This window comes from Rhodnius prolixus, unplaced genomic scaffold (assembly GCF_049639745.1).
Source record: "Rhodnius prolixus isolate KJV_2025 unplaced genomic scaffold, Rpr scaffold_2, whole genome shotgun sequence".
Classification (NCBI taxonomy): Eukaryota; Metazoa; Arthropoda; class Insecta; order Hemiptera; family Reduviidae; genus Rhodnius; species Rhodnius prolixus.
The window spans coordinates 41715531-41742103 of record NW_027411592.1 but is presented as its reverse complement, the minus strand read 5'-3'; the positions used below and the strand labels follow the sequence as shown (position 1 = coordinate 41742103).

The following is a 26573-nucleotide window of genomic DNA, read 5'->3' as shown; positions in this document are numbered from 1 at the left end:
AAGAATAACTCATACTTTGGTGTCAATTGTTAGAAAATTAATCTGTCTTTCTAACCGTGTCATCAGAATCGAATTCGGACTAAAACTTTCCGAGTAATAACATTTCTATTGCAAAAAAGTAATGTTTTTAGAAAAAAAAATTAAGTGACGTCACTCAAGAACAGTGGAAAATATGAAGTTAACCAATATGTCTTTGAAGTCCACTTCAGATGTACTACACTCGGTAGGCCTATGGACATTACTTACTGGTTCACCTTGTATGTATATTGTTCTGAATACTAACAGACATTGTTTTTAATATAATACGAGGTGTGTTCAAAAAGTAACGGGAATTTTCGTTTTTTGAAAAAAATATTTATTTATTCATCTACATTAATATTGTCGCCTTCAAAGTAGTCCCCTTCGCATACAATACACTTGTGCCAGCGCTTTTTCCAATCCTCGAAACACTTCTGAAACTCGATCTTTGTGATAGCTTTCAGCTCTTTCAGCGATTCGCTTTTAATGTCATCTATGCTTGTAAAACGACGGCCTTTTAATGTTCTCTTTATGTTTGGAAATAGAAAAAAGTCACATGGAGCCATGTCTGGCGAATATGGAGGCTGGGGCATCGTTAAAGTTTTGTTTTTGGCCAAAAATTCACGAACAAGCAATGAAGTGTGAGCAGGTGCATTATCGTGGTGCAAAATCCATGAATTGTTTTGCCACAAATCCGGGCGTTTTTTTCGGCTTGCTTCACGCAAACGGCGTTGAACTTGTAGGTAGTACTCCTTATTGATTGTTTGACCTTGTGGCAAGAATTCATGATGCACTATGCCATTAAAATCGAAGAACACAGTGAGCATAACCTTCACATTCGACCGCACTTGTCGAGCCTTTTTCGGTCTTGGCGATCCAGAATGCCTCCACTGGGACGATTGAGCCTTAGTTTCGACATCATATCCGTAAACCCATGTTTCGTCACCTGTAATAACACGTTTCAGTAGATCCGCATCGTTGTCGACTTCATTGAGTGACTCTTGAGCAACTTCCATTCTCCGCTGTTTTTGTTCGAAATTCAAGAATTTTGGAACAAATTTTGCTGCCACACGTTTCATACCCAAACATCCGAAAAAATTTCATGGCATGAGCCAATTGATATGGCAACATCATCAGCGACTTCTCTGATTGTGATTCGGCGATCGTTCATAACCATTTCTTTCACTTTTTTCACGTTTTCATCGGTTGTTGATGTGCTTGGACGTCCAGGTCGTTCGTCATCTTCAACGTTTTCGCGGCCATCTTGGAAACGCTTATACCACTCGTAAATCCTTGTTTTACTCATAGCAGTCTCACCATATGCCTTTATTAACATTTCACACACTTTATTTCTTTTTTACGCAAAATTTAATACAAATTCTTTGATCCATTTTTTTTAACAAACAAAAATCGCCAAGCTCGAAAAACACGTCTAACCTTAACGGCTGCCAATTAAGAAGTAAACAATGAATATTACTGAAAATTTTATCGTACTTCAGGGGCATGTGTACCAACATAATAAAACAAAAATTTTACAATCAGACTCTCCAAACCCGCGAAATTTAAAAATTCCCGTTACTTTTTGAACACACCTCGTACATGTGTGATTTAATAAAATAGTACTGTTGAAGGAAATAAAGTACACTACAGAACTGCACTTAATTTTCAGAGAACAGATTTATTGAAACTGATGAACGTTGCAAATCAAACTCTGAAAGGACTAACACGCGGTTAATCTTTTCTAAAAAAAAAGTGTTAAATCCTTCTTAGAGATAGTAACATAGTCCATCACAGAACAGTGAGCTTTAAGAAATGCCTAGGAAGTGAAAATCTAAGAGCCAGCAGACTCGAAACCGTAGCACTCTAAAACCCTGAGCTAATACCTTCCATAATTTTTATTTATTATTATTATTTTCAAATCAGTAAATGAGAATGTTAAGTTTAAAGTAAACCCGTTAGATCCATTTTCGAAAAAAAATGGCTTGCTATAAATCTTTTCAAAAAAAGGCTAAAAAAAATTGACTAAGGGGCCAAGAAAATGTAATTTCTCCGAGGAAACCTCGATTTCTGAAGTTTCGCCCTACTGCAATACTTGCTACCCATAGAAAGTGTAATTAAAAAGGAGAAAATTGGTAATTCCAAATTTTATTAAGCAAATATTTTTCTATAGAATTTAGTGTTTTTTTTTTTCTTTTTTTAAATAAAGATAATTGAATTTTTTAACAATAACAATTATATTAGACAAAAATTAAGAGTTTAATAGATTAATGTTAATTCTATAATAGTAAGTTTAAACGAATTAAGGCAGTAAGTAAATCCGTAGTTCTCGGCGTTGGGTTTAATTTTCCAACGAGCTATGTACTTCTAGTTCCCTTCTCACAAATTACGCTAAAACTTGACAAGTAGTTGGCAACAAATACGGCTACTCAGCCCAGAGCTTTAACTAGTGACTTGGTCGGCTCTAATAATTAATTTCAGGATTGTCTGCTCTAATTCTTTTCAATCTTCTTTTCAATTCTTAAAGTTATAGCAAGCGAATTCATTTCTAGGTCACATTCAGATTTAATTAAATATTTCTAAAAGATTTTCCCTTTTGCTTGATGCAAATGGCACTAAATCAATTTTCATTTTTAATTACTGCTACATTCCAATTATACATAGAAGGGAATTCTCATTTTAGGTGAAAAAAAAATACTTTTGCTGTTCGCCTTTTGCTCTTCTATTTGATGTAGTTGCAACATTTTCCTTTCAAACTTTACTACGCCAATTCTCCTGGGAGTACTCGTTAAGTTTTTCGAAAATTGAGATGGTAAACAAAAGTTATAAACATCAAAATATCAAACCTCGGGCACACTTCAAAGTTCAAAGCTAATATGAAAATAGTTTTAGTTAAGAAACCGTGCGAACCCTGGTGGCTTACTGACCCTGTTGCTAGGGGATAGTAAATCGAGCAAATACGAGTAAATCTTTTACCCGAGTTACGACAAGTCCCAGTTGAAGTTTTTAAAATATAGAACTTTTTTTGACGTCACTTCCTACTTATTTTACTTTAAATTTGTCCTAAATATCTTTTCAGCAATTCTGTTAATTACTTTGGGAAGTTCAGAATCGTAATAGAATGAAAAACCTATAACTCTCTTCAGAACTGATATTGTCTAAATTAGAATAAAATTTGAGCATCAATTTTCTCCCTAAAAGTGTAAAGGCTCGTGAAAAATGTGAAAAAAGCAAGTACAATTTTGTTTTTGACTTTTTATTCGGGCAAGATGATTGGAAGATATTATTAAGTAGGAGAAAAGCATTTTAGCAACAATGGCGTGATTGATCTGAAGGAAATGAAAAGTCGGTTGATTCCATCTGGGCATCAGTCCAGAATAATGGGGAAAAGAAAATATTGCTTGACTTCCGAATAAATTAATGACCTAAAAAAGATATTTTGCTTCTTAGGTTATATTAGCTAATAAAATTTCGAATTTCGTTTTAAGAAAATCAAATTTCAGTTTATATAAGTTTAATTTGTGCGATCTTTTAAACATAAATACCTTTAAAAAGTAAAAATTAAATAAAAAAGTTTAACAAGTTACGCCATTAAGGCGTTGTAGAATAAACCACAACAAAAGCAGGCTACTGGCTATATTTGGGAGAGACAGTAAATATTTCCCTTCGTCACAGGTGATGGATCTGCATTCTGCACGCTAGTTTACTGAAGAAGAGATAGTTGTAGAAGACCAGATTTAAAAGGACACTAAGAAGTTCTAAACAGGTTAAAGTTTAAGGCTCTGAAAGTTGTTCCTGAAGGTAATAACTAAGGTAGACTTGACTGCTGATATGGAAAACTATAGCCGGCAAAAGAATAAGATCTATAGGTGCGCCACTCTCCGTTTTCTTGGTCAGAAAAACTGCAAACAGCTGCTGTTTTTGGTTGCCAAGTAAAAATTTTGAAACCAAAAGTATAAAGGTTGCTAGTTTTAAGGACATTATGAAGGAACATAATGAAAGGTTGCAGGCGAGCATAGAGAATTAATGCTGTTACTAAGGAAGCCCATTTGACTTGGTCTATTACAGCACTCAAGGCCTCTATTGGCTTCTGGAGTATATTGACTTCTAAATGGTGGAAACTTGTCAAAGGTGACCACCACGGATCTGATAGTCAATTAACTTGAGAATAGCTTAAACAGTTAAATAATAAAGAATCCTAGAGATTGTTAAAATTGATCGCACTGAAGTAAGGATGAAAATTCGCTGTTGATGAGAAATGAGATTGTTGATGGTATTCGTTTACTTCCATTTTCATCCTGACCAGAACATTCCCCAGAAGACATTGAAACTGTAAGTCACTAGAATTCAATGTTAAACAAAATATGTCCGTTTTGATCAAGCAAGATTGGCGTTAGTTTGGCTTTCTATTTCACTGCATTATATTTAAATGAAAGTGGCACCACGTTAGCTCTACAGTTAAAATCGAGGCCCGCAAAGCTAAGAGGTTTGTGGTAATATTGATTTCGATTCCTCGGTCTAGGCCTTGGATTTTATTTAATGTTTAACAATGTTTATTGAAAACTTTATAGTAAAAGTATGTTGGCTAGACGCATCCGTCCATGACACCTAATTTTAGTAGTTGGACATAAGCCCGCCTGCAAAAATAGGCATTACTTTATTCTTTACTCTATTATTTAAATGAAATATCTTTCTTTGTCTGTCCAGGTGGCTCCCATACTGGAGTGGTGAATGTGGACTCCAAACTCCTTGGTAAGTTTGGCTATTTTGGCTTACTTAAAGATTATTTATCGCGGTTTCTTTGCTTTTGGTAATTATATAGAAGAAACGTATAACTTTAACTGATTTAAATTTTATTATTTTTTTTTTTTAAACAATAATTCACTTTTACATGTACATAATTCAAAATCTGTTCCTATCACCGCCTAAGTCTTACCATTTGATTTTTGAGTTCTATTTGAAGTAGACGAAAATCTGCAGCTTTTATTTAAAATATTTTACGGCGTGTTCGAAATACATGAGCCCGCAAGAACGTTTATAATCTCCTTAACAAAAACTTACAGTTTAAAAAGTTAAGTATAAGGGTTGATTAAACGCCAAAAGGTACACAAATCAGCAAGTACCCAACATTTCATTAATACTTCATTGATATTATTTAAGTAATTTTACCGCATTAATTTTCATTAATATTTTTTAAGAATTTATTAGATGTCACATACCCTTATGCTGGCCATTTTCATCTACAAAATATTTGTTCAAGTAGCACACCATTTAACTTAGATTGACTGTAATATCTATTTATCTATAATAATCAAACTATTAATCACTGGTGAAAAAGAAAACGTTATAAAAAATAAAAAAATATGAGGCTAAAAAATTCATAAACTTTTTTAAAAATTGCTTACACCAACTTCCATCAATGATTTTATTTATTTTTATTTCTTAAATAAAAATTGTCGGTTTAAGTTTATTCTTCGATTAAAGCAATTGTTATTTTATGAAGTAGTCAAACGTTTATAATAATAGGTAATAATTATCTGGCTTTATCGCAAATAATATAGTTTTCTTCAATTACATTCTCCATCTAGGTGTTCTTCCCACAATGTTGTGTATATGTAATATAAAATAAATAAGATATGCATATATTTAGGACAGCTAATTATTCCAGTATTTTACCATAAGTAAAATTAGGGGAACTAAATTAAATTACAATTGAGAAATGAATAAATAATGTTGAATAATCTACTTGTTATTAACTGTGTGTTATTTGTCCTCACGAATATTTCGGTAAGACGAATTCAAGACTGAAATATTGCTTTAAATCCTCCGTGATTCAAATTTAAACAGTGGCCGACTCTAAATTTGTCTTTTTCTCATTTAACATGCATGTATATGTGACAACTTCAGAATCAGAAGAATAATTTGGAATAGAGTTAAAATAAAGTACCTATTTATACGAAGATATAATATACATTTTATCACAATTATAACTATTATGAATGAACTGGCCAGCATAAGGGTATGTGACATCTAATAAATTCTTAAAAAATATTAATGAAAATTAATGCGGTAAAATTACTTAAATAATATCAATGAAGTATTAATGAAATGTTGGGTACTTGCTGATTTGTGTACCTTTTGGCGTTTAATCAACCCTTATACTTAACTTTTTGAACTGTAAGTTTTTGTTAAGGAGATTTTTGTACCTTTTGGACAGATTTTCCTTTTTGTCTATTAGCAAAGTTACATATCTGCTTTACAGATTGGATTTTTTTAAAATTTGGAATAAGCTATTCTATCATTATAACCTGATAAGGTGTTAAATCGGAACCGTAACTACCACTGGAGAGATCTTTTTAAAGAATGGTTATAGTTGCGGTCCCCAAACCATCCTCAATAACAATTTTTTTGAGAAAGCCTTTTTATATAAAATAGGAAGGTATTTGTACGTAAATAGCAAAATTAATCTGCGATTTCAGTACTTCCTTTTAAGAGGAGCAAGAAAAATAAACTGCGATTACAGTACTTCTTTCTAAAAGGCAAAGATTTTGAATCGAACGACAATTCATTGATGTAAATCGGTTCACTCATTGATAATTTTAACGATTGCAGTACTTCCTCTTAGTAGGTGTAAGAGCATGATGGCACTTCACAGCCACGTAGAGGAGCTTTAATCACTTCTTCGTGCTAAATTTTATCAAAATCAGGTTAAGCTTTGTAGAAATATTGGTAATAATAGTTTTAGAAAGGGCCTTATTTGGGTGGGGCAAACTCCCCTCCTTATGAGGCATAGCGTCGAGACTTTTAAAGTACAAATCTGTACAAAATTTCGATTCGATTGACACTCCATTCATGAAAATCGGTTCACGTGTCGATAATTTGAAACGATTGCTATACTTCCCCTTAACAAGTGTAAGAGCAGATCGTCGCTTTATTGTTAGGTAGGGGAGCCCTAACCCTATCATCCTACCAAATTTTATCAAAATCGGGCCAAGATTTACAGAGTAATTAGTAATAATAATTTTGGAGGGGGCCTTACATAAAGGGGGCTAACTCCTCTCCCATTCGATGTACAGGGCCGAGACCCCCAAAAGGCACATCTACATAAAGTTCCGAATCGAATGACACCTCATTCATGAAAATCGGTTCACGCGTTTAGGCGCTACGTTGTTTACAAAAAAGGTAACAACAAGAACAACAACAAGAACAAGAAGAAGAAGAACAAGAACAAGAACATTTTTTGAAAAAGCCGTTTTTGCTCATTTTCGGCAACTTTTTTCTCGAAACCTATTAGATCTGGGTGGTTGCAAAAAAATTATAGTTATAAAGGAGAATTTGGAGTAAGATTTAAAGAAAATTTGGGAATTTTATCTTTTATAGAAAAATAGAAAAAAATTGTCAAAGTTGGGTGTTTTTCAACGTTACACTTTTTCGTGCAGTTTTTGATGGTCAACCCTTATACAACTGTCCTACCGGACAGTTTTAATAACAACTAAAAGAATATCGTTTACACCAAGCGAACAGAAATTAAAGTAAACTCTTGCTTGAGGCCTTTGTTGGTTAGATTAAAACTGTCCGGTAGGACAGTTGTATAAGGGTTGACCATCAAAAACTACACGAAAAAGCGTAACGTTGAAAAACACCCAACTTTGACAATTTTTTTCTCTTTTTCTATAAAAGATAAAATTCCCAAATTTTCTTTAAATTGTAGGACAAACCCTCCTTTATAACTGTAATTTTTTTGCAACCACCCACATCTAATAGGTTTCGAGAAAAAAGTTGCCGAAAATGAGCAAAAACGGCTTTTTCAAAAAATGTTCTTGTTCTTGTTCTTGTTGTTGTTCTTCTTCTTCTTGTTACCTTTTTTGTAAACAACGTAGCGCCTAAACGCGTGAACCGATTTTCATGAATGAGGTGTCATTCGATTCGGAATTTTATGTAGATGTGCCTTTTGGGGGTCTCGACGCTGTACATCGAATGGGAGAGGAGTTAGCCCCCTTTATGTAAGGCCCCCTCCAAAATTATTATTACTAATTACTCTGTAAATATTGGCCCGATTTTGATAAAATTTGGTAGGATGATAGGGTTAGGGCTCCCCTACGTAACATTAAAGCGGCGATCAGCTCTTACACTTGTTAAGGGGAAGTGTAGCAATCGTTTCAAATTATCGACACGTGAACCGATTTTTATGAATGAAGTGACATTCGAATCGAAATTTTATACAGATTTGCACTTTAAAAGTCTCGGCACCGTGCCTCATAAGGAGGGGAGTTTGCCCCACCCAAATAAGGCCCTTTCTAAAACTATTATTACCAATATTTCTATAACGCTTAGTCCGATTTTGATAAAATTCAGCTCGAATAAGTGGTTAAAGCTCCTCTACGTTGCTGATTCTCTTGCTCCTACTAAGAGGAAGTACTGCAATCGTTTAAATTATCAATGAGTGAACCGATTTAAATCAATGAATTGTTCGATTAAAAAATCTTTGCCTCTTTGCCTTTTAGGGAGAAGTACTGCAATCCTAGTTTATTTTTCTTACTCCTCTTAAAAGGAAGTACTGAAATCGCAGTTTAATTTTGCTATTTACGTACAAATACCTTCCTATGTTATTCAAAACGCTTTCTCGAAAAAATTGTTATTGAGGATGGTTTGGGAGCCGCAACTACAATCATTTTTTAAAAAGATCTCTCCAGTGGTAGTTAACACCTTATCAGGTTATAATGATAGAATTGCTTATTCCAAATTTTAAAAAAATCTGTAAAGCAGATATGTAACTTTGTAAAATAGACAAAAAGGAAAATCTATCCAAAAGGTACAAAAATCTCCTTAACAAAAACTTACAGTTTAAAATGTTAAGTATAAGGGTTGATTAAACGCCAAAAGGTACACAAATCAGCGAGTACCCAACATTTCATTAATACTTCATTAATATTTAAGTAATTCTACTGCATTAATTTTCATTAATAAGTTATTTTTTAGAATTTATTAGATATCACAGACCCTTATGCTGGCCACTTCATTTATATTATTTTTTTGTTATAATTATGATAAATCACATATACGTACATGCATGTTAAAGTAAAGATAAAGTTAGAGTAGGCTACTGTCTTGAATTCGCCTTACCGAAATATTCGTGAGCACAATTAACACACAGTTAATAACAAGTAGATTATTAAACAATAATTATTCATTTCTCTATTGTAATTTAATTTAGTCCCCCTAATTTTACTTATAGTAAAATACTGGAATAATTAGCTGTCCTAAATATATGCATATCTTATTTACTTTATATTACATATATACAACATTGTGGGAAGAACACCTAGATGGAGAATGTAATTGAAGAAAACTATATTATTTGCGATAAAGCCAGATAATTATTACCTATTATTATAAACGTTTGACTACTTCATAAAATAACAATTGCTTTAATCGAAGAATGAACTTAAACCGACGATTTTTATTTAAGAAATAAAAATAAATAAATAAAATAAACAAAATCATTGATGTAAGTTGGTGTAAGCATTTTTTTAAACAAGGTTTTGAATTTTTTAGCCTCATATTTTTATTTTATTTTTTATAACGTTTTTCTTTTTAACCTGTAATTAATAGTTTGATTATTATAAATAACTAGATATTACAGTCAATCTACAGTGCTACTTGAACATATATTTTGTAGACGAAAATGGCCAGCATAAGGGTCTGTGATATCTAATAAATTCTAAAAAATAACTTATTAATGAAAATTAATGCAGTAGAATTACTTAAATATTAATGAAGTATTAATGAAATGTTGGGTACTCGCTGATTTGTGTACCTTTTGGCGTTTAATCAACCCTTATACTTAACATTTTAAACTGTAAGTTTTTGTTAAGGAGATATAAACATAGCCTTAAAATATAAATATATGGAGAATATAGTTTATGTTGTTATAGGTTTAATGGATGTAGTGAGTAGTAGGTACCTAGAAAAACAAGAATGGTTTCAGCGATCTTCCAGTTAAGAACATTGTAATTTGAACTGTATGTTTGTGGGGTTGGACGAAGCCATCATCCCACACGTCAGCTGAAACGGATTACACACGGCTGAAATCTGCTTCGCTTAATGACCACGTATCAGTTTCATCTAAGTTTCCCATTACTGGTGAGCACTTATCCAATTTTGAATCTCAGCCTGCTCAAACTGATTCAGTTTACCATTAATTTCTGATACAATTTTTTGCTTGAAAAAAATAAGACAGAGTTTCACTCGATATCATATTTCTGAAAGCTTGCTTTGCTGATGTTATTCCGTTTATCTGGTTTTCACTGACTTCCTTAGTACTTGAAGTATTGATTAAAATTACAGGCTTCCACTTAGTAGGATTTCCTGTAAAACTGACGAAAATACTAGATTGAAACTATAATTTATGGCAGTGATGAAAAATATACAAATAAGAATTCCAAAAAGAGTAGATCATTTAAATATGATTGAGTAGATGTGAATTTTGAATCAGAATAATCAAGGCAAGATTTGTAAGAATATGTTTTTATAAATGAAATCACTCATAAGCATTGCTTAAAATAACTTTCATTTTACAAGAGAAATGAAGTCCACCAGACATACAGGGGGCCTGAATTGTAATTAAATTCATTAAAAAACAAAAAATAAAAACGAAAGAAACTGGTAAAACAAGCAAAGTTTACCGAATCATAAAAACATTCGTAAAACAAAAAAGTTGTTTTAATAATGGATTTTTACTTTTTACTTTTTTATTGCTTGAATAGCACTAAAAAACCAACATGTTGGGCCGCATAAATAACATGGTTTTACACCGAACTGATGTCCGTTGAAAAAATAAAAAAATCAATACTAAGGCTCTGGTAATTTTTTACACAAACCTGGTGTGTTATTTAAAGTGAGAAAAAAAAACAAGTGAGAAATAGAGAAAACTGGACAATCAATTTTTTCTGAAAAATTGTCAACTTGACAAAATTAATCTTTATACTTTTTCTCTTTTCTAATTAAATTGAAAAAGTTCTTTCATTAATTTTTATCTTGGTCTTAAGTTAATTGAAACTTTTTTTTTCTATCTTGGTTAAAATTATTTGCCAAACATTTATCCATTATTTACAGAGAATTAATTAAAAAAGAAGGACAGCGAAGTAATTTTAATTCCTAAATTTTGTAATTATTTCGTTATTAACATGAATGTTTTTACTTTTTCTGTTACTTACATTAGATTTGTCAAATTTTTCATTTCCCGTTTTCACCAAAAAAAAAGTGCACACTGCCTTTGTCTGTAGAGTTTGTTATTAATTTAATTCAAAAGGAAAAATTAATAGGAAGTAGTTTTCTCGTTATCTAGTAACCATTGGATTTAACAATAAGCTTTGGAACTAGCTCACCGGATGTGATGCTTAATTTTATAATTATGTTTTACCCACATTTACGAGCAGTAGTTGTGAAATTTAAAATTAATACCTAAATTATTTGATAATTTGTAAACACTTTCGCTTTATTTCAAATACATTTGTCGTTATTTGCGTTTTAGAACTGTAATGATCAAACTAAAGGTTATAGATAGCATTTAAATTGCTTTTGTGTCAATGCGTGATTGAAAAAAAAAAATACAGATAGAATATAAATTATCCACACAATTAGAAAATCTAAATCAACCCGCGTAAACAAACAAATGGTTGCCTAGCAATTGTGGGTCAGTGAAAAAGCTTGCGCGGGTCAGTGTCTGACCCGCGGGTCATAGGTTCGCCATCACTGCTCTAGGGCTATAACGGTCCATGAAGGACCCGAGCCTCAGCAACCACAGCTCTCCGCCTATCTCTATTCCTTGCCCGACGTTCTCCATCTCTGTCCTCCAAATCGTCCTGGACATTGCTCAACCATCCAAGTTGAGGCCTACCCCTTGGGCCTTTTTCCACCAGCGTGTCCATATAACGTTTTCCTGGGACCTCTCATCTTCTCCATTCGGTGCAAATGTCCCAGCCGTCGCAGTCTATTAGACTTTATAATGGCCACTATATCAGGCTCATCGAACAGTTCTCGGTTCGTTCTGAATTAATAGCCATCTTGCATCCTTACAGATCCAAAAATCCTTCTTAATACTTTTCTTTCCCACCTGCAGAACCTTTGTTCGTCCGCTTCGGTTAATATTTATGCTTCCGAACCATAGGTAACGATTGGACGCAGTGTCGTCTGATAGATTCTTATCTTTATAACTCGGGACAAGCATTTACATTTGAAAAATTGCTGCAGCGCCCAGAGACATTTGTTACCGGCTGCGATTCTCTCACATATCTCATCCCTGACACTGTTATTAGAGGTTAAAATTGATTAATTTATTTAATGTTGAGACGGGTGTTGATCTAGTGGTTATGAAGCGTTGATTTGTAAGTGGTAGATCGCCAGTTCGAATCTCGGTAAAGCTATTTTTTTTTATTTGTTAGAGAAAATGTTTATAGTAAAGTATTTGCTTCCGTCTCCGTCCACGTTAGTTCGTAGTTGGACGTTCATGAAGTCATAGGCAAAGGCATCCTATTTTATAATACTAGCAGAACCTCCACTTTGAAGGACTTTACAAGCATAAATACGAGGGTGATTTGAAAAGTTCTCTGAATGTACTAGAAAGAAGTGTCCTACCTCGGTGGGACTGCTTTTATTTTTCAACATAGTCTCCCTGTAGACTAATGCATTTGGTCCAGCGATGTTCCAATGCCTTGATCCCATCTCGAAAATGAGATTCCTCCAGGCCTGCAAAATACCTCTCCAATTCGGCTGTCAGTTCTTCCGGCCTTTTTTTCGCGTATCTTTTCCTATAGTTGGTCTAGGAGGTTTGCATAGTATAACTACTTACAAACTAGAGTAGTGTAGACCTGGAAATTAAAATCAATTCAAATCGTTGGAACAATTTATGTATGACTAAAAGGTATTGTTGTAAACTAGTGCAGAACTCTGATGCATGCAGTATTGCTTGCCCATTGTTAAACTAAAAGTGCCAGCAGCTATAACTACTCTTTCACATTAAGTGTCCCGGTAAGTTGAATAGTTTCACAATGACCCTGCGCTGGACTTAGTAATAATGTACGCTTTACTTCATACTAATAGATCTGCCCGTAAACTACTATACTATTTTTATTTTTCAACCCAGTATGTTGAAGATGCTTAATTCCAGTTTTATGGTCCAGAAAATAAGCGGTTGAATCACCAAATTGTATTAAATTCTTTAAAATGAAAAAATATTTTTACTTTTTCGGTTTATATTAATAGCATTGAAAAAAGGTTTATCCAAATATTATTAAACCGCCATTTACTTCTTTATGTAATGGATGTTTAAGTAACATATTTACCAACTCCAATAAAATATTACTAAGAAGAGAACTACGCTGAATAAGAAATAAATACAATGAACCCCAAAAATGTTGGTTAAACTATACCTTGTTTGCTCTAAATAATGTTTTTCAGTTATTATTTTGGCGAGTAAATATAGGTTTATTTTTCTATTTGCTTTCGGTACAAATTACATTTTCATGTTTTGTGTTAAGATTGGACTACCTTTTCATCTTCTTTTTTATTTGATAGGTGCATTCGAGGGATTCCTCGAAGAACGATTGCTCTTATTTTATTATTTACTCCTGCATTAGTATACAGTTGATAAACTTGCAGGTTGTTTATATTCCATTAGCTAGCAAATGCTTTACATTAAGATTACTATTACAGTAGTAATTAAATATTATATTAAATAATAATTTCTGTTGATATTTTCTACCAATATCATTTATTAGTTTAATAAATGGCTATTATTATTATTTTTAATCTTTTATTGTAATTTACCACTGCAACAGTTGTTGCAACAAGCAAATATGGTAAAAGAAAAAAGAAATAAAAGAAAATCACGAGTGGAGAAGGCACCCAGTAGTACCACTCCAGTAGCGAGCTTTGCTCTCACGATAAGAGAAGATCACGAGGCCATCTCTTCAATCTCCTTAGAGGATTACCTGGTAATGTGAGAGGAAGATAGGTGTTCTATGAGAGCTGCTGTAGAGGAATGAAATTTGAAGAAACGAATGTTAGCAAGATCTGTAATGAAATGGATTTTGAGGTCATTATGGATAGTGAGGTTAGATACATAGAACGGAGCGTTAAGAAGTTTTCTAAGTATTTTTGACTGTAATGCCTGGAGGCGTAGTGAGTTGGAACGCTTAGTCCATCCCCATACTTCGATGCCGTTTGACCAAATAGGTCGCAGTAACAATATATATATAAAAGGCTTCTGTTAATTAGGTTGAGTTTAGATCGTTTGTCAAGTAGTCTGGCGAGAAGTTTTGTAGCGTTGGTTAGTTTCTTGTCTTTTCAGTCTAGTATGGGGATTCCATGTCAACCGTTTGTCTAGGTGCAGTCCAAGGTATTATTATTATTATTATTATTTATTAGTAGTCAAGTATTTTTATCTAAATTATGTTATAATTTAATCGAATCATGTAAAAAAATGATTAGTTTCAATGGCTTTTACAGAAATCTGGATATTCACTTAGTTACTAAACTTTGTTCCAAATATTAATATTAATTAACTATTAATTCAGATTAATTAACCTAGAAATTAGGACTTAGGGTCACAAGTTATCTTAATATTCATTAAATCTACTTAATTTAAGTCCTAGAAATAAATGGTAACATTTATTGGAGCGAAAACTGTAGAAGATTATATTAAGTCGTTTATTCATATCTAACCCGCACGTATATATTATATTCTTACTTAATTATTAGGTGTGCGGATATCTGAATCAGGGATGCTACTATCATACAGGCAAGGTTTGAAATCATTTCACTAGGTTAATGAAGCCTAGAGGTATGAAAAACATAGTGGTTTGTGTGCGAGCGGTTATTTTCCATTGTCTAGGGTTGTCTACTTAGCGCACAAGTTAGTCGTCGTTCTCTGCTGGTTTGTGGTTTACATTACGCTCTTGTTTTTAGTTAGATTAGTTAGTCAGCCGAAGAGATGATGCTCTTTTACACCTTTAGCTATCTCTCTGTACCTCTATTTATATGCACACACTTCCAAAAGTGTGTGTTGCGTATACACATATCTTCATTCTAAAATCTTTTATTACTGCACACTACTCTCTACACAATCTACCTATTGTGCTGTAACTAATTAAGCTAAACTACCCGGCTAGTCTCAAGCTGAATGGCTTACACACTCTCTTCTTTACGTCTCCTCCTACCCACACATCAACGATGATTCCACACACCGTGCTTTCACAACTAGTCTATCCCTCAGTCGACTGCGAACATTGTCGCCTCATTGTCTAACCATCCGTGCTTGACGTAAGCTATTACGCTGTTGTGCGCCTTAAGTCCCCTTGTACCTATTGTATCCTTTACTGTTCCAATTAAATATCTCTATATATGTATATTCAAGATACAGAGTCAACTCGCAATTTCCACAACTTTTGTCCTAAACTCTACAGTTGCTTTCAATTAAATCTCTTCAAAGTTTCCATCCGTTTTATTATTATTTCAGTCAAGTAGTTGAATTTCTCAGGAAAATCAAAATTTTCAATTTCTTGATTAATTTAGGTACTTTTATTTTCCTCATGAATTATGATGACATAAAAAAAAAAAAAATTCTCCGAAATTATGTTTTCAAGCATATTTGAGTCTTATTGAAGCCACTATTTACTGTACTCTGTACTCTTTAACATTTGCTGTACAAAGCAATCTTTACAAATGGAAACTGAACCTTAAATCACGCCAAGAATATGGCGCTGCTTCAGCGTGTCAGGCGGTCAAACAAAAGATGATTTACCCTTTTTACCTCCTTTGTATTTGTTTGTTTTTTATAAACGAAAAAATTCCTGTACTACGAAGTGTGGCTATTAAATAACGAGACTATTGCTGTAAAACATTTTATTTTATATTTATACATATTTAGTTAGTATAACCTTCAATATACACCCCTCCCCTATCACCAGAACGCTCCGTGCGAATTTACCATTGTTCGAAACAGTGCTGGAAGTCTTTTTCTGTGAGCTCCTGCATGACGCGTGCCGCTTTTTCTTTCACAGTTTCAACGGACTGAAATCGTGTTCCTTTTAATGCGTATTTGACTTTGGGGAACAGATAAAAGTTACATGGGATCAGGTCAGGCGAATAAAGTGGATGGCCTAAAACTGGGATGTTGTACTTGGCTGGAAACGTCTGGATAGAGAATGCAGTGTGAGCCGGCGCGTTGTCTTGATGGAGAACTCATTACTTGTTCTTCCACAAATCGGGTGGTTTTTTCCTTACTCTTAGGTGAGCAAGCACCTCACGGTAGTAATGTTGATCGATATTTTCATCCGTTTTGGACGTGGAAGAGCGACCCGGGCGGTCATCATCTCCGGCGTCTTCTCGGCCATCTTGGAAACGCTTGAACCACTCAAAAACTTGCGCATGTGATAAACATTCATCGCCATAAACTTCTTTTAATAACAGATAAGTTTCATTAGCGGTTTTATCAAGTTTTGATGTGAAATTTCACGACAATTCGTTGCTCTACTACATGTATAGTATCATGTTTTCGGCAAAACAAAACTAACACCTCTTACACAAACGACGGTCCCGGTCAGACAGATTTCTCTACAAACATGTGAGGCGCTGCAATCGAAAGACAAGGCTTTACGCTGCACAGCTGTTGGTCGTTAAAATTTGGCGCATGCATAGTTTTTCTGTAGCATCATTAGTCTCGTTATTTAATAGCCGCACCTCGTGGAATTCTTAAAAAAAGAAATCTTTGTAGCTTGGTAATTGGTGTACTAGAGCCTCAGAAGAAAAGGTCTTACGGGATCTGGTGTATCTACACTGACATCAACATTTCGACTCTCACTCAATGCTCAAAAGATTCGAAGGTCCAGCGGCTGGATTCTAACTAGGCATCTCTAAACAAAAAGTAAAGTAGTATAAAGTAATCGCTTATTTTTCTCAGGCGGGGCTTAACGTCTAACTACCAATCAGGTGTCGTGGGCGGGAGCCGAAGCTCATACTTTACTGTAAACCATTTTTTCTAAAAAATAAAAAGTAGACATACGCGGGATTCGAACTGGGGATCTCCCACTCACAAAGCCAAGCTCTTGACCACTAGACCAACACCTGCCCCTCTCCTTACTTAACTAATCCCTTCCATTCAGAACTTTTTATTGGCGTCAAAGATGCGGTAATGATTACATCTCGTTTCCTATACCAACCAGACAGAATGATAACTTATTTTGTTAATAAAATAGTAATAATAATAATTATAATTATAATAATAATAATAATAATAATAAATGAGAATGTCGCTCTGCTGTCATCAATGCATGCAATAAGGAAAATCTAAGAAGTCTGAAATAATAGATTCCTGCAGACAAAAGGAGAGGTGGCGTCTTTGACTAATTATGCCTTTATATGATTTTTTTTTTAATCTTTTATTGAAATTTGCGACTGCAACGGTTGTTGCAACAAGCAAATGTGATGTAATCTAATGTCTTGATTATTAATGAAGATTGGAGAAGGCACCCAGTGGCGATACTCCATTAACGTGAACAGATGCACTATACTCTTATGAGGAGAGTAGATCGCGGGGCCATCTTCTCTTCAATCTCCTTGTAGGATTACCTGGTAATGTGGAAGAAGATAAGTGTTCAATTAATGGGTCTGAGATGCTGTAAAGAAATGAAATTTTAAGCAACGAGTTTTAGTAAGGCCTTTAATGAAAGGGATTTTGAGGTCATTGTGAATGGTGAGGTTAGAAATATAGAATGGAGCGTTTAGTAGTTTTCGTAGTATTTTTGATTGTAAATTCTGAATGCGCAAAAAGAATTGGAACGTTTAGTCGATCCCCATACTTCGATGCCGTATGACCAAACAGGTCGCAGTAACAGTAGATATAAAAGTCTTCTGTTAATTAGGCTGAGTTTAGATCGTTTGTCAAGTAGTCTGGCGAGAAGTTTTGTAGCGTTGGTTAATTTCTTGTCTTTTCAGTCTAGTATGGGGATTCCATGTCAACCGTTTATCTAGGTGCAGTCCAAGATAGCGTACTTTGTCCACAGTTGGTATAGGAGTTTGGTTCAAGATGATGGGAGGTAGGATTTTCCGTCTGAGAGTAAATACTATATATTTTGTTTTCGTATCGTTAGTTTTGACTCGCCATTTGATAAACCAGTCCTGCAAGTGGTTGATGTGCGTTTGAAGAGTTCGTGTAGCGGTAAGAGGATCGGAATGATAAGATTGCAGTATCTTCAGAGTTGTTTATTCTGTAGAATTTAAGCTGTTGGTTGTATGGTGTTCTGTCATTGGTTATCTTGTATTTAGACTCTTTTTTTTTGGTTATTATGTTTTAGGTGAGTTGTTTGTGTAAACGTTCTTACTCTGAGAATAATTCGATTTCTAAAGCGTGGGATTGTTTTTAAAGTTTTCATATCTTCTTCATGATTGTGCTGCTGTTATAAATAATTCTTTGTAATTTGTTTTTAGAATTCTATTTTCAATTGTATACATATACCGACTGCTTATTTCAATATCAGCCATTCATGAGGGCTCACATCCATACCTACCCGTAACGTTTGGCATATAGAGCAAAAAATCGTTTCAAAAGCTACTTCTAGATTCAAAATTAATTTTGTATACTTCAATATCTTGCAAATTCAATTTTTAGAGGCGGCAAATTCTTCTTTATTTGTTTTCTTAACAACAGAACAGAGAACAGAATCGGTTGAGGCTTGAAAGAGAGGGTATGCAATGGAATGACTGGGAATATCCTTAGATCCTGGCTTAAAGTAAGCGATCCCTCAATAAAGAGATAAAAACTAGAAAAGCAAAGATAAAAAATACTGTAGACATTTGCTTGCTTTGAAGTCAAAGGTTTTTTTTTTTTTTTTTTTTTTACTAATTTCTTTATTTACAAAAAGTGATTGTAATGTAACATACATAATTAGAACATTTAGATAACACAAAAAATATGAAATGTTTATTTGCAGTAAGAATAAAAGAAGATATTATGGAACTTCAGTCGCAAACTTGTTTGTTTCTCAGCAGGACTCTTCGCTTACAGCCACTCTCCTTACTGCAAAGTTCCTTGAATCCCTAACATTCCAATCGAACCCTAGTCTTTTGATCAACCGCCCTTTATTTCTTGTTAACTCCAGCAATAAAAATGTTTTCACTTTCTACGTAGTACAATAATATTCTTTACGAAGGCACTTTGGCAAAACTATAGCAATTTATTGATCTTAATTAATGTTTTTTTCCGCTTTAATTGGGTAATTACAAGATCTAATGTGATTGGATATCAAGGAATAAATTTCGTTCGACACATTAAAGTAGATTACATTAACCTACTTAGTAAGAGCTATTATTGAGCAGATAAATGATTCTTCCTCCTGGTCCATTATAATCTGAAAATAACCAAAATTTTATTTGAAAGATACATGCAACTCAGTAACACGAATGCGAGTTTTTATTCATTTAAAAAATTAAATTTTAGATAGTCTGGTTAGTTGTAACCCTCTAAATCTAAATTTTCTTGTGGCGATTTTTGCAAATACTCTAGCGTAAATAAAAGCTTTCCAGAATAATTAGAAGTGTAGAAACATTGGTGCGGGCAGACACGTGTTTTATCCCTTAATTATTTTAATCTCAAATTATCTTAAGACTTCGAATTAAGATTTAATAAGTGGCTTTCAGTATGCAAGTGTATACACAAGTTAACTTTCTTACATTCTATAGTCTCAGAAAACTACTGATGTTAAAAGTACTATAGATAGAAACTGGTTTCACCGGACAATTGTCTAATCAAGAGCGAAGGTGTAATTAACCGACTAGGCTGAAAGAAGTTAGATGCAACACCTACTTCAGTATTCACAGCTGTAGGGACACAGTAAACAGTTGCTCGGCCAGTTCGAATCTTTCACTGTCCCTGTAGATTTAATCCTCAATAGATAGCCATCACTGCTAATTATTCTCCGCCAAATGCAATACGATTCCTTCTTATATAGCCAATTCCTTTTAAGTACACTCTAGAAAAGATTGTAGAACTATTTGTTTAGTCACTTACTGTGCTACAGTCCATAAATTAGAACTAGAAGGTCTGTAAATTAAGTAATGAGACTGGTTTTTTTCAAATTTTTTTATTCAAAAAGAATTACAATTCTGTATTGTCACCTTCAATCACGATAGCTGAGAGGTTAGAGGCGAGACCTGTGCAGCTAATATGTATTGTGGTACTGGGTTCTATTCCCGGTCTTAGGCCTGGATTTTATTTAATGGTTAATAAAAGAAATTTACAGTAAAGTATGTTTCCTAGTCGCCTTCGTCCACGACACCTAATTGGCAGTTGGACGTTAGGCACCACCTGAAAAAATAGGTGATTACATTACTTTTTTTTTACTTTTACTTTATCCCAACGATTCATTCTTTGCTTATGTACATCACCATAGCTGAAGAATATTAAATCAGTGATAATTGCATGGTTGAGGGTGGTAGAAAAGGAGCAATGAATACTTTTAGGATCTTAGACTGTACGAGTACGAGGGTCGTTTGAAAAGTCCGTGCAAAGTCAGAGAGATAGCACCACTGGCGCGTATCGAGGTTATATTTAGTTGGTAGCATCTCTTGGAAGAACACATACCAAGTTTCAGCCAGATCGGTCTATTTCTTTGTGTTTGGCATTCGTTTGAATCGAGGAAGTCGAGTGATTTTCAAAAAATGGACGAAAAAGAATTTCGTGTGTTGATTAAACACTACTTTATGAAAGGCAAAACGCCTCAGGAGACTAAAGAGAAGCTTGATAAACATTATGGTGACTCTGCACCTTCGATTAGAACAGTTTATAAGTGGTTTCAAAATTTTCGGAGTGGCCATATGGGCACAAGTGACGCTGAACGTTCTGGACGCCCTGTTGAGGTTACTACTCCAGAAATCATTGATAAAATCCATGATATGGTGATGGATGACAGAAGAGTGAAGGTGCGTGAGATTGCTAGTGCTGTGGGCATCTCGAATGAACGGGTACATAATATTTTGCATCAACATTTGGAGATGACAAAGCTATCCGCAAGATGGGTGCCGCGATTGCTCTCGCTTGACCAAAAACGAAATCGTGTGAAGTGTTGCAAGGACGGTTTGCAGATGTTCCAGAAGAATCCGCAGGACTTTAAGCGTCGTTTCGTCACTGTGGATGAAACATGGATACATCACTACACTCCTGAGACCAAAGAACAATCTAAACAATGGGTTACCAAGGGGGAATCAGCGCCAAAAAAGGCGAAGACCGTTCCTTCGGCCGGAAAGATTATGGCGACTGTCTTTTGGGATTCGCAAGGAATAATCCTCATCGACTATCTGGAAAAGGGTAAAACTATTACAGGTGCAAATTATTCATCGTTATTGGACCGTTTGAAAACCGAGCTGCAAGAAAAACGCCCACGATTGGCCCACAAAAAAGTCCTTTTCCATCACGACAACGCACCAGCTCACACCTCAGCAGTTGTGTTCGCAAAATTAATGGAAATAGGGTTCCAACTCGTTTCACATCCCCCTATTCTCCAGACTTGGCTCCCTCGGACTACTATTTGTTCCCCAATATGAAGAAATGGCTGGCGGGAAAATGATTTTATTCAAACGAGGAGGTGATTGCAGAAACGAATGGCTATTTTTCAGACTTGGACAAATCCTATTATTCGGAAGGGATCAACAAACTAGAGCAGCGTTGGACGAAGTGTATAAGCCTAAAAGGAGACTATGTTGAAAAATAAAAAAAGTTTACCCCAAAAAATTAAGTAGTTTTTATTTTTGCACGGACTTTTTAAACGACCCTCGTATGTACTGAAGTCAGTTGAAATCGCCTGAAAAATTGGCGATTACTTGTCACCTTCAAAATAACCTCCTTCTGAAGCAAAACACGCTGGAGACGTTTCTTCCACTCCTCATAACAGAGCTCGAACTATGATACTGGAATAGCCTTCAACTGGACGGTTACAGCCTTTTGAATGTTTTCGACTGTCCCAAAATGAGTTCCCTTGAGGTGATTTTTTTCAACTTCGGGAAGAGAAAAATGTCACAAGGACTAAAGTCAGGCGAATAAGGAGGCTGAAGAGCCACAGGAATGTTTTTACTGTCCAAAAACTCGTTTATTTATTTATTTATTTATTTTATTTATTTATAATGCTTTATAGAAATTACATTCTGTAGCAAAGAGCAAGAGAGTTGGCCTCTGCTAAACAATAAAAAATACATTGGAAACAAAGATAAAATAAAATACAAAAAATAATGAAATTTTCATAAGAAACAAAAATATAAATATTACAAGAGCAAAAAACAAAAATTCAAATGACAATATTAATTAGTGTTGGTGCTAATCCCTTCATATAATTAAGTGGTTACTGAAAATTCAAATTTATTTCTAGAAAGAGATATCCTTATAGCTACCAAAAATACAGTTATCAAATTTTAATCTCTCATCCAACGCGCCTGCCAAATAATAAAAAATACTTTTCAATTTTAAATTGTCAACAATATCAAATAGTGAGAGGAAGGGATCAGAACTGGCAATTAAATACTTGTGAAGCCATTTCTCCCTTAACTTTCCATAATAAGAACAGCTTAGGACAAAATGTGAAACATCATCTTTTTGATTACTAAAACAAGTAAAACAGGTTCTATTAGGATAGAAATGGTGTTTCACACCATTGTACAGAACGGTTGGATACTTATTGCTAATTACTCTAAACTGAACAATTACTTTGGTCATAACAAAATTACAATTAAGATTAATAAGCGCATTATTCTGCCCTAGAGCACATAATAATCGGTAATTTGGATTGTATGTTGAGTTGATTACCACATCGATATCCCTACTGAAACTATTATTAGAAAATTTTAAATTGAGGTCTTTTAGATGACAACTATCCGCGTATTGCATCTGCCATACGTCCTGAGCTCCAATGGAGAACAGTAGGTCCCTCAGGGAACCAGCCCAATTAAAGGGAACATCAGAGTTAGGCAAAAGTTCCACAAGTCTGGAATAACACTTTCTCAGCAATGAATCGTTATCCGCGGATAGCAATTTAACCCAGAATTTCAAAACTCTACTAAAGACTCTGACCTTAATGTGGAGACACTCAGATTCGAGGCGGACATAACTATCAGGTGTGTGAAGTGGAAGATTCAGGAGCAACTTCAAAAATTTTAACTGAACGCGTTCAACTTGAGCAAAATAATTTAGCGCCCAGATTTCTGAGGAGTATAAGAGCACGGAAGAGATCATACTGTTATAAAGAAGCATTTTAGATTTCCAACTGTCAGATTTGTAATATGATAGAACGTTTAAAACTCTTGGTATCGCAACAGAGCTCTTGGAAACAAAAAACTCGCATGCTAATCTGAATTTGCCCGAGGAAGCAAGAGGTACACCTAGGTAAAACTCGTTTATTGAAATTGCTGTGTGACAAGGAGCATTATCGTGTTGCAACACCCACTTGTTCTTGATGTTTGGTCTCACACAAATGACCCTTTTTCGAAGTTTTTCAAGAACCTCTCGGTCATCAAATTTTGATCAATGAATTTGGGTTGAGAAATCCTCAATATTTCTGTTCAAAACTAATAGGGCGTCCCACTTTCTGGTTTCTTGTTCTCACACCGGCTTGTCTAGGATCCTCTTCCACAGCATCCCACCATATTAGGCACGCGGGACGACCTCGTCTTGCGCCTTCTGGCCTCAGATTCATGGCTTTATTTTTTTTTTGCAGCCCTCCTTGTGACAACCGTTCGATTTTATCGAATCCATATGTACCAGTTGGACAAAAGAAAGAGTCTGCTGTTTGCTAATTAATCGAATTGATTTACAAATCAAGATTCATCAAGAAGTTCCTTAAATCATGCTGCTTGGAAAAATTATTGATATTTTTTAATCAGAAATCCACAACATGAATGAAAGTGAACATAATTTGACAGGATTAGTGAGGACATGTAAAAGAAGAAATTAATTTCAATTCGTCTTTATTTTATTTACATTTAATAAAAATAGTAATGAATATTTTAACTCAAGTGCCTTTAGCTGACGGAACTATAAAAAGCGTGTTCGCTGGTTAGTGAATCGTGCTACTCTGAGAAGTTTTATCGGCAATGGTCAGATATTTTGTTTCTTTAAAATCGATTATTTGTTTTAATATTCGCTTCGATTCGGGAATCATTTGTTATCTTATACAGTTTGCAACATTGAAACCTACAAATCTACTCACCTTTAAAAAAAAAAAAAAGCTCCTGAAAACGACACCATTCGTACCAAAAACTTAAGAAAATAATGAAAAAATTGGTCTTTTGTTTTCGGCCAAGTTCCAGATTAAGTTCGCTAAGTGCCGATTTATGTACCAACAGTTACTAAAATTGCTAATCAATTAACTGTACATACTTAACATATTAGTTAAGAAAACCTATAGCAGTTTTCTGTTACCACTAATGTATGCGAATAATTTGTTTGTTATTAACTTAATTTATCTTGTTATTCTTAGCCCTATTTTAGTATTTATCTCTGATGTCTAAGAAAACGCTGGTTAAACTATCAAAAATTGGATCATATTGCTGACGAAATTGGTAGAGTAGTACATTATATTAGAATAGTTTTTAACTCTTTAGGTTACCCTTAATGGTATTGTCTAGGATTTATAGGCATTCGACAAAGTCTACATCAATCTTGACGAATGACGAAAAATTGATTTAGAACAATAGCGCGAAAGTTTTTTTAATGCTATGTTCACATTCTAGTCAAAGTAATGCTTAAAATTACGAAATAAATAAATAAATAATTGTTTTAATTAATATTATTTAACATTTAGTGGAATTTGAAGAGGGAGAGAAATTATGTTAAATGGTAAATGTTAGTAATTAACATTTACTTCAATGATCAAGGGCTTAATTAATAATAATGAATAGGATTTGCTTTTCAAAGAGGCCTCGTGGGGGCTTATCTTTGCCTGAAAGTGAGAGGGTAGTTGCCAACGACGTATTCAATAAATATTTACAAATTCGTAATTTGGTAAATCGAATTAAATAGAGAAGTGAGATTTCAAAACAAATCGAAATAATATATTACAATAATTCTACCTTTTGGTTTCGAGGCATGTTAGAGGGAATATGTAACTATCAGCTTCCAGGAGCGGTCTCAGTTACGTTTTTAGTATCCTCCTGACTGTTTCGAACTCCAACGAAGCTTGCGGCTGCGTTTTTTCCTGAGCCTTCCTTAGCCAACGGTGTTCTTACCAAGATATCACAGTGGCCAGGTATCCAATTTTCTTGGACATTTTTTTTTAAACATTAGCAGTACAACTGCTTCTGGTTGGCTCATTTTGTCTAAAACATCAGAATCTAAACGAAATATCGAATTTGAAGTTAATGTGACTTTACCTTTTTTGAGTTATTACAACTTAGGCACCATCCATAACAAAATTTCTGGTAAATACCCTTATACACAAAACTGGACTAATTGATGTTGAAAAAGATTACTTACGTCTAATTATTTGTATGTCCATTTTGTTTTGATATGAGAGCATATCTTTGCTCTCTGCCATGAATTCATCAGAGCTACACTCCGATGAAAATAGGGACACATTTTCACTCGGTATTCTTCATCATTTTTAATCAAAATTAAATAGATAAATAAATCGCTTTATTTTTGAAAATATACACAATAATTACAATACATTATTAATTAAGCATTTTTCTGACATGGACTAATCCGTCTGCCAGAAGCTGCTGATCACAGATAAAATGACATCTCTGAGATTAATTAACAAATAAATTGATAGATTGACAAAAAATAAATTGACCTACCGTTTTAAGTGAAAAACAAAATCTACTTTTAAAGAACAAAAACTATTATATTCCTAAAGAACAAAAATGTAAAAACCGATAAGGAACAAACAAAACAGAAATACCCTAATTAAATCTAAATGGTTAATAGTTGAAATGGCTTACTAAAAATTTTCTATAATTTCCCTCCATTTTTACAAATAGTCACAATTTTTGCCTATCTATTCCATTTAAAATTTGAATTAATTCTTCTTGTGTCAGGTTAGTCTTAGATTAGACTAGGGCGGCCTCAGGGCCTACGCCACTGCGACCCCTTTGGGTCTATTGTGGCTCCTCTAACTTTAAAGCTCACCCTCCAGACCTGTCCTTTTAATTAGACTCTTAATGCTGGAGAGTGACTTTTGGGTAAAGCTCACAGGCCTTGGTTTTTCCTCCCCGAGAAGTAACATCCTTAGCCACACGAGCCCCTCACACTGTCACAACACGTGTAGTGCCGTTTCCTCCTCTTCCTGACAGAACCTACAGAGGCCTAACATCTGCCAGGCCCATGCGATGCATGTGTTTTCTGAGTCTGCAGTGGCCAGTCAACAGGCCTACAATCATCCTGATAGCCCCACGGCCTTGACGGATTAATTCTGCAGTCAGCCTCGGCGAATAGCCTTTAATAAACTCCTTCGCCTGTCTCTGCCCAGTGGTGGCAAGCCACCACTCCTGAGACCTACTCTGCACGCATAAGTTAATGT

The 26573-nt window shown here is 34.4% G+C and overlaps 1 protein-coding gene across 2 annotated transcripts in view; it reads left to right on the top strand.

Moving 5' to 3' along the window:
* Positions 1-26573, top strand: part of hig (locomotion-related protein hikaru genki) — a 781895-nt gene that overhangs the window by 288795 nt on the left and 466527 nt on the right. For both annotated transcript variants that reach the window (XM_074119349.1, XM_074119350.1), the window contains one exon: positions 4723-4767. In XM_074119349.1, the coding sequence (XP_073975450.1) occupies positions 4723-4767 (45 nt within the window). The remainder of the gene's footprint in view (positions 1-4722; positions 4768-26573) is intronic.